The 9,481-nt window shown below is 37.5% G+C and overlaps 1 protein-coding gene across 2 annotated transcripts; it reads right to left on the bottom strand.

The window, feature by feature from the left end:
• Positions 1–1,325: 1,325 nt before the first annotated feature.
• On the bottom strand, positions 1,326–8,492 carry LOC130550920 (uncharacterized). 2 transcript variants are annotated; one of them, XM_057328451.1, is made up of 3 exons: positions 8,303–8,492; positions 7,234–7,450; positions 1,326–6,364 (listed from the first exon to the last, which is right to left on the bottom strand). In XM_057328451.1, the coding sequence occupies exon 3, from the start codon at positions 3,690–3,692 to the stop codon at positions 1,461–1,463; it is 2,232 nt and encodes a 743-aa protein (XP_057184434.1). In that variant the 5' UTR covers positions 3,693–6,364; positions 7,234–7,450; positions 8,303–8,492; the 3' UTR covers positions 1,326–1,460. The 2 variants fall into 2 exon arrangements, with proteins under 2 accessions (XP_057184434.1, XP_057184435.1); XM_057328452.1 differs by lacking the exons at positions 7,234–7,450; positions 8,303–8,492 and having other exon boundaries at positions 1,326–4,553; positions 6,244–7,166.
• Positions 8,493–9,481: the final 989 nt, after the last annotated feature.

Here is a 9,481-nt window from a genome sequence, read left to right as displayed (position 1 = left end):
GGACCCTAGTGTTATGATATCTGAGTTCCCTCATAAGTGAAGGCAAACAAGTGCCTGCTGCTCTCAGCCAATGGAATGCTGAAAAAGGCAGAACAAAGATCAATTACTGTAAAATACTTTGCATCAGGCGGCACATTTGTGAGCAAGCTGTGAGGATTCAGAACTTCTACTGGCCAATCTTCCACTATTTCTTTGATTGCCCTTAATTCATGTACCAAATGCAATTTTGCCTTGTCTGCTTTGATAACAGGCAGTATAGGTGTGTTACAAGCACTAGATGTATTAAACAGCACTCCTGCTGTGATTAGTCCATCTATGGTTTCCCTGATGCCATTTATTGCTTCAGGTTTCAATGGGTATTGGTATTTGTTAGGCAATCTAGTTCCTGGTTTTGCTTTGATATCTATAGGGGCTAGCAGATTTTATCAGCCCTACATCTGTGTCATGTTTTGACCATAATTGATCAGGAACCAATTGCTCCATTTCTTTGAGAAACTCTGTTTGTTTAATCTCTTTTTCTAGGATGGTTTCCAAATTCATGTTTCCTTTCCTTGACCATTGACTTCCACCTCTCTAGGAGTTCCTTGCATAATTGTGGCACATGCAATCTTCATAAATTGTTTATCTGCTGATATAAAAACTAAGGGGTTGTCTGTGTTTTTCCATTGTATTCCTTTGGCTTTCTTCATCATTGGGCCTATTTCTTTAGACTCACTATTCTCTTCTAAATATAATGTAATATGGGGAACTGAGTTTGGGACCTGGAACCATTTCTTAATAAAATCATTGTCATCAACTTGTAATGCTGCTCCTTGTGGTCCTATAATTATATGCTGTGAAATGAGGGGAACTTCCTTGCCTTTGGTTTCTTGTAACCATTTTCTTTCTATGTCTACTCTGCGCAATGGGTCATAGATCATAGTACAGTGAAATTCTAATTCGGGTAATTTGGGCTCTTCGATCTGTTCCTTAATAAACTTTTCCCATTTATGTAAGGTCTTCCCTACCTCTTCCTCTAAATTTCCTAACCAATAAGCATTAGCTTGGGGGGTTGTGATTACCATTTGTCTGACTCCCTTGCTCTCAATGTAAATACCTTCCGGGGAACAGAGTATTTGTACCTTTAGCTTACAGAGGGCATCTCTCCCTAACAGGTTAACAGGGGTTTGGTCTGATACTAAAATAGGCAATGTTACTTCTTTGTCCTTAGTCCTTAGACAAACTGGAGCAGTTATTGGAATTAGCTGCGTTTGTCCCGAAAATCCTACTGTCTTTGTGAACTTTCCAGACATAGGGAGATGTGAGGCATAGTTTGAGTTTATACATGTGTAGGTTGCTCCAGTGTCTATCATCATTGGTGTGATCTTGCCTTCAATATTAACCTGCAGCATAGGTTCTGTATCAGCATTCTCAGTTATCATTGGATGCTGACCTCTCCCGGTAGGATCTTCTGGGCAGCCCTAGTAGCCGACATCTGGACCTCGCCATGGGTTGACTGGTCCCTGCTGTGGGTTGATTGGTCCCTGTTGCTGGTTGACTGGTCCCTGTTGCTGTTGACTTTGCCATGGTTGTTGTTGTTGGTCTTGCCAATTAGGTCCTTGTTGTCTTTGATCTTGCCATTGGCCTCGCTGTTGGCGGCCTGCTTGCCATCGAGAACCTTGTCGCTGGTCCATGTTCCATGGGTTAATTGGACAGTCCCTTCTGTTATGTCCTAGTTGCCCACATCCCCAGCATGGGTTTCTTCCTTGGTTTTGTCTTCCTTGTTGTGCTTGCATAGGTCCTTGTCCTTGCATAGGCCTTGGCCCAAATCTGTTTTGCTGTTCAGGCTTTACATAAATGACAATAGGCGCTGGCTGTTGTAGTCCACTTCCAGGTGCTGGCTGTACAGTGTTTCCTGTTCCTGGTTGTTGCATCATTGGTGTTGGAGCGTTCACTGGAGCCATCATTGCTGCATGATCTTCTTCTTTGTCTTTGTCTTTGACCACGGCTTGCGTCTTTTTCTTTCTGGCCAGTTCTTCAAGCTGCAGTTGTACCAATTTTCTTTGAAGTTCCTTCTCTTGATTTTTCAGTTTCTGTTCGTTCTTTCTGTATTGTTCTACAGCATGGGTCACATGATCGCAGAACTCTTTATGTGACTTAGAGTTCAGACCCACTACATCTTCCAGTCGGGCCTTTACCACAGGTGGCATAGAGTCAACAATGGCATTTCTGAACAGCGCTGCCATCACCATGTCTTCCTCGGGATCTCTTTCCAGTTCTTCCTTCCATTTTCTTAGCTGTGATCGCACATAGGTAGCAGGATTCTCTTCCTCTCCCAGATGCTCCCCTTTGAGTGTTCTAGGGTCAATGCGGTTGGGATATTCATTCCTTAGCTCCTGCCACATCCGTGCTCTATCTCCATTAAATGGATTTCCGTCCATGAATGGTGAGTTTATTGCATTTTGGAGGCCTGCTGCTCTTAAAAGTTCATTCATCTTAGAACTTCCCACACATTTGGCTAGGAGTGCTTTTATATCTCCCAGTGCAAGCAGTTTTCCAGTGGTCTCATCCTCCACCATTTTGATCCATTTGCCCGCCCCTTCATGTAGATCCGGCAGGCGTGCAACTAGTCCATCCAAGTCTTGGGAGCCCCATGGCACATATTGCGCTTGTCTCCCTTTTATCAGGATAGGGCATTGCCCTGCAGCATCACTTTGTTTCTGGCATTTTCTAGGAGTGCTTATGTCTACAGGCTTTCTCAGTCTCCCTCCTTCCTTTCGTGTCCAAACTAATTGGTCTAGTTGGTTTGGTTCGATCTCTGAATCTTGGAGATAGATTTTGCCTGCTACGAACTTATATTCTCCTTCCTTGGGATTTCTTGAGGTCTGCCCTGATGAGGTCTCTCGGTTAGTTGGAGAACGTCTTGCTTGATGACTGCTTTCACTGCCAGCTTCAGATTGGGCTTCCTCCTCTTCTTCTTCCTCGCTTGCTTCAGAGTTGGCTTTTGAAGTCACTTCTAAACCACGAGCAGAGTCTGCTTGTATTTTTTTCAAAAATTCTGTTGCATCTCTATATACCTCATCCCTTCCTCTAATTAATTCTGACAATGCTTCCTGCGCTTCTGCATAAGGGCTGATCACATCTTCATCTTGTTCTTCATCATTTCGATTTGATGTACAGCCTGAGGCTTTCTTTTTGGCTTTGCTGTTGCTGTCCCTACTCTTTTCTACTCTCTGGGGGATTGGTTCCTTATTACCTTCCTCTGGGTAGGGTGTTATCTCTACCTGCCCTTCTATTGTGACATCTCCTGTCATGGTTACTACTGGCATTTGTCTTATCATTTGGCTTTTGAAGGGTTCATAGGGAGGTGGCTGAGTCATTTTCTCAAGTTTTTCCTCTTCATCATCCTTTTTTATCATTTCTCTAATTATTTTCATATTTTTCAGGAAATTAATTCCTTCATTTTTGAACAGGTTCAATACTTCCTGTTCTACCTTTCTTTTTTCACTACGTTTCTTGTTTTTGTCCTTTGGTTTATAATTCTTTATTAAGCCTTCCATTTCCTCACACACTGTCACATCAAAGGTACCACTTTCTGGCCATATCGTTCTTAAGTTTTTGGTTCTTGCAGCCCACTTTTTGGATATTTTTTCTATTGAGTCTTTACATACTGGGTATTTGGATCCCAACAGATCTACAGGAGTGACTGACATTTTTAAACAATTTCTTGCAATAGTTTTCACACAATAAAACACTTCTTTCTTTTAATTAATTTCTTTTATTAAATCATTATTGGTATTCAAATCAACTTTATTTCTTTAACAAATCATTTTAATCTTTATTTAATTCTTTCATTAAATCATTATTTGATTTTCAAATCAACTTTGTTTCTTTATTTAATCATTTGCTTTACTGGAATTCAAACCAAGATCTGGAGTTTTCTGGGGCAATTTCCATTACCAATTTTCTCAAAGTCACCGCCACAAACTGTTGAGGGATTACTTCTCCCAGATTATTGGTACGCAATTCTCTGTTTGACCAATTTACATATCGGATATCTGCAGAGACTCTCAGCTCAGGATGGGTAATGAGCCGCCCAGTGCGTCCCTGTCCCAATGGATATCCCTCCAGCTGTCCTACACCAAAGTACCTGCCTGCCAATAGGTCTAATGGGATTCTTTGAATAAGCAATGTCGTTGCTGATATGCCTGGGGGTTTGTTAGCCTTTTTAAATTGGTATTTACAGACTTCGTTCAAAAAAGATCTCAACACTTCAACTTTGCAACACTCTTGTGTTATCTTTTTCCACTGAACGTAAGGCCACTCTTGTTGGGCAGAATCTAAGTTTCGAATTTCTGTTAGTTGTTTCAAGTACCAATCTTTCCTTTCATCAGTCAGATTCTGCTCTCTCCCCTCTTCGTCAATGAATGTTGATTCTTCCCAAAAGTGGTTACTAATTCCCCTAGTTTCAACCAGCACTCTTGCTAGGGTCTGTATTCTAGCCTGAAAGGCTTCACATCGTTCATATTTGAGACCCGGCCCCTCTTCAGCCATGCATATGGTAACTCAGTGAACTGAAACAAAACAAAATAAGGCAAAAATCACTAATGGGGAAATAAATCTCAATCTTGAAATTCAAATATTAATTCATAATCACAAATTGACAATGAGAACAGTTTCAAAATTATCAATCCCAAATAATCAATCTTCCATCATCAATAGATGAAAAGAAATCTCAAAACTTCAAAATAAATAATTAAATGAATTGAAACAAAAAAGGAAAGTAATAAAAATCTCAGATCTTCGAACTTGTAAACAATTTCTCAATAACTTGAGACAGAACCAAACAAAAATCAAAACTTCAAAGTTAAAATCAGTAGCTTCAAAAAATTGAAACAATCAGATATTTAAAAAGCTTCAAGGCCAAAAGCCAAAAACCAATAACTCAATAAGTAAAACAATAATTAAATCAAATGAGAGTCTTGACTTCAAGCTTCAAAAGTCAATATATCTCAAAAAATAAAAATAAAAACTCCAAAAGTTCATTATACTGAAATAATAAAACAATAAAATAAAATCTCTAAAACTCCAAAGTTAAAATCAATGATTCAATCTAAAATATTAAAAGAAAAGAAAAATGTCTCAACCTTTAATTGTAAAAATCAACAAACTAAAAATAAACCAAAGTGAAACAATAAAGTAAAGGTTTACTATTGGGGAAGGGAGATTTCAAAGCATGGGTCTGAATAGTTTATTTATGTAAATCAGTTGTAAAAAAGAAAAGTCTTAAAAACAAAAAACTTAACCAATAAAGAAAAAGTTTCAAAATAAACTCTAAACTACTCTCATATAAAAATAAAATCTACTAACATATCCTCATAGGCCACATGACACCTATTTTTTGTTATGGTCTCAATAAGATCAGTCTTCTGTACTTATTTTCATAATATAATCTTTTATTGAAAGCCAGCTTTCTCAAAAAGTCTTATAACAGTATTTAAACTCATTTTTAAACTAAAATGTTACTCCAGAGAATAAGTAATAGATATTTGTATTTATTATTTATTATAGTTTCCTACTGTCTCCCTAGATCTTCAGTTTTTCATGCATGATTTCTCACAGACACACAATTGCTACTTTTTTCTGGGCGTATGGCCAATTAGCCCCCACCATCTCCTCTCTCAGTTCTTTTCAGCTTTTCTGATACACAGACACTTACACAGACAATTTAGACAGACAAGACATAGATTTCACTTCTTATGCGCATCTATAGGCCTCACATCTTATAGAATAAATATCTCACTGCTCACTGCTGGCAGTCTCACCGCACACATGCAGGCGGTCTCCGCACACATGCAGGCGGAATAAATATCTTACTGCTCACATGCAGGCAGTTTCACCGCGCACATGCAGGCGGCCTCTCCGCACACATGCAGGCGGAATAAATAAATATCACTGCGCACAGCAGGCAGTCTTCGCACACATGCAGGCGGAATAAAATAAAAAATATCACTGCGCACAGCAGGCAGTTCACCGTCCCCTCTTGGGACAAACTAAATCTACAGGCAGTATCTTACTGCATATTCATTCATCCATCCATTCCATTCATACCTATTTCGTTGAAACCTGATACCCTCCTGCAATTTCACATTAAATTGTTCTTTTTGACTGGAGAAGCTTTTATAGACATCAACCACACCCAGTACTCACCTCCAGCAGACCACACAGATGTTAAATTTAAACTATAAGCAAAAATATGCTCACCTAGAATGCGCGCTGGATCTGTGTAGTCAGCCGGGTGGTGTGCCCTCAGGTGTAGTCAGATGTCTTCAGCCTCTTTCCAGTCCCTGTTCGGGCGCCAAAATATGATGTGGTAGAAGTCGATCTTGAAGTTCAAAAAATCTCTCAGACAAAGAAGGTTCAGGTGTCAAGGAGTTAACTTTATTTGATCAGGTCAAACAAAGGAGATGTCCCAAGTCATCTGAAAACTTAGTGTTTTCCAGCCTGTAGTTATAGTGAAACTTAGGAAAGGAGGTGCTTTCCTAAACCAATCAGGAAATTTCCTTTACCTTTTATTTTTTATTATCCAATCATTCTCGTCTGCCACTATTATTTTCTAGGCAACAAGGTTTGTATCTAATAGTGGAATGTCGGCCTTCACTTGGTTTTTAAAAATAAGTTTTCCAGTTGGTACCAGTTTTCAGGCCACAAAGTGAACAACATGTTCAACCTTTTGAACTTTATCTAGGTCAGGCCTTAAACAGATCCAAAGACATCACTGAATTTTATATTGCTGAAATCTGGTCTATACTTGGTTAAAATGCTTAAAATATACTTATATGTTCAAACAACACTCAATCAATGCTTAAGTATACTGATTATGTCATTAAATCATTAAATCATCTTCATATATTCACTTGTATAATAGTTATTGGTCTGATTATTAACACATCTATGGTAATATCAGTCCTATGATTACTTCTTATAAGTGGGATGTACAGTGGGATGTACAACAGAGCCCAAAAGTGCACATATGCACAAAATGATCAGAATTATGCACAATAGTAACTACAAAAATAAGTGTAAACATTGTCCATTTACTTATACGGCCATTATTGTAACAATACAAAGTGGATTGACAATCAGCAAACTTACACTTTCATAGGCAGTGATTACAATATTTGGCAGGTTTTTTGCCTTTATTTGTACAGGAAGCAAATTGGGAGAGAGAAGGGGGTGGGGTCGGGAAATTACCATGAGCCAGGAATCGATCTCGGGTCGCCCAGAGCACAACCACGCCATGTGTCGGAGCACTGCCCACGAGGCTATCAGCTCCTACATATTTGGCAGTTTTGTATGTCCATCTATAGTTGCCATCATCTGAAGTCTTTGTGAGTGTTGGCATCATCTGAAGTCTTCACAAGTGATGCTGTATCCAATCTGGAGCTGCCGTAATTTTAAAGTGTAAACCCTGACAGATTGAAACAGGAAAGCAAAAGGAGAACGATTAGCACTGCTGCTGTTCATAATATTATTTTAAGCAAAAGATGATCATGTTCACTTTTTACAATTTCATTTATGAAGAACAAGGTTACAAGATGTGTTATGGGAATGCTTAACTAAATCTGAAAAAGCTCTGGCTCCTTTAATGGACTGATATCCTGGATACTACCAATAGTCCGGAGCTTGTGACTTTACTTATCTTATTTTGGAATTATCTGGTTTAATAGCCATCAGGTTTTTTCTAGGTCCCTTAGTAAATTTGTCATCAAAATTTGAAGAACTGGAAAGTCTCTATGGAACAAACTACCTATGCAATAGTATAATTTAAGTGGGAGGAACAAGCAATCATAACTATAATTTACACTATCATTCAAAGGGTTCAGACTTTTTTATTTCTCTCATCATATAAATATATTGCAAACTGTACTTTATTGTAAACTGAATTTTCAACATCATTACGCCAAAGTTCAGTGTCACATGATCCAAGTGGCAATTTTGTTGCTCAAGACACTGAAGACTGGAGTAATGATGTTGAAAATTCATACTTGCATCACAGAAATAAATTACACTTCACTAATATATATATATATATATATATATATATATATATATTCAAAAAGAAAACAGCTCTTTTATATTGTGGTTAATTAACAGTATTTCTGTTTATATTGTATTTTTTGCCAAATAAATATCAACATAAGTAACAATAGCCAGCAAAACAGACATGAAAAGGAAATAAAAATATACACTACTGTTAAAAAGTTTAAGGCTATAACTTTAAGGTTTTCGTTACTTGTCATTGGATTCATACTCATAGCACCTTGGAGATGTTTTCTGACAGGAGGTCTACTCCACTTCTACTGCATAGCCATCAGCATGGAAAAATCTACAAACATAACATCGAATGTTAAGGAATGACAATATAGTTGGATTTGCAAGTACAAAACCGACTGTCAGAGAAGCTGCAAACTACGGGGGCGTATTGCTGCCACTTACATGTATTTTTTCCACTTAATTATGTCGTTAAAACGAGATAATATGACAAGGTAAGTGTTCTGAATTAATTGTGTTAATGCAAACTGCATGCAGATTTATGAGTTTGTAATAAGATGATATACTATACATAAACAGTATATCAATTCTAAATGGTTAAATATAACTAATTATGTAAGTTGCATGTTTTTGAGAGTTTTGCTTATTGTGAAATTTACTGTACAGGCAAAACTTAACATACAAATAGGCTATATTAACCTACATATTAATCCAAACAGTAAAGTTTATATTCTCATGTAACATATTGTTTACAGTGGGTTTCTTAACATGTAGTACTGTACGTAAACGTAGCAACGTAAAATTAAATTCAGTCGGCATAGTTAAACAACAGCACTCCCTTGAGGAGAAATTGGCTTAAGAAATAATGCACCTTCCTAATGTTGAGCAGGCTTTGCGCTGAAGGAAAAATAATACCGAATGTGTGTAAAATTGTGACTGACGTATGTAAGTTACACACAAGTAATGTGTGAGAGTACTAAAAGGCCAAATAAAGAGTTCAAAACAAAAAAATCTGTGAATGTACAGTATAAAATTAGAATATCACAATCAGCCTTATAAAATAATAAACATTAGGTAAAATATAGCACAGCATTAGCAGCAAATTCTTTTAAGTTTAACTTTTTAAAGGCTATCTTACCATTTAAAAATAGTATATTCATAATGTTATCTCTAGGACACTTCCTGTCTGTGGATGTATACCTATTAAATCTAAGATTTTAAAATCTTTTAAAATATAGATGAAGCTACAATAGAAGAACTTGATGATGACTGCTTGTCAATGTACATTCCCATCTATGGTGACAGGATTGCAGCAAGACGATTCTGTAAGAAAAATGGCAAAAAAAGCAAATCACATGATACAAGACAGACTCTGCTTGAAAAACTAAGATAAAAGATGGGAATAAATAACAGAACAGAGGGTGGTTCATCTGAGGACATTGAACCT

Source organism: Triplophysa rosa, unplaced genomic scaffold, assembly GCF_024868665.1.
Source record: "Triplophysa rosa unplaced genomic scaffold, Trosa_1v2 scaffold47_ERROPOS492357, whole genome shotgun sequence".
NCBI lineage: Eukaryota > Metazoa > Chordata > Actinopteri > Cypriniformes > Nemacheilidae > Triplophysa > Triplophysa rosa.
The sequence above is the reverse complement of the archived record's forward strand: the minus strand, read 5'-3'. Positions and strand labels throughout refer to the sequence as shown.

Excerpts from the sequence above, each read along its gene's own strand:
- LOC130550920 (XM_057328451.1), bottom strand. The coding sequence starts at position 3,692 with ATGTCAGTCACTCCTGTAGATCTGTTGGGATCCAAATACCCAGTATGT.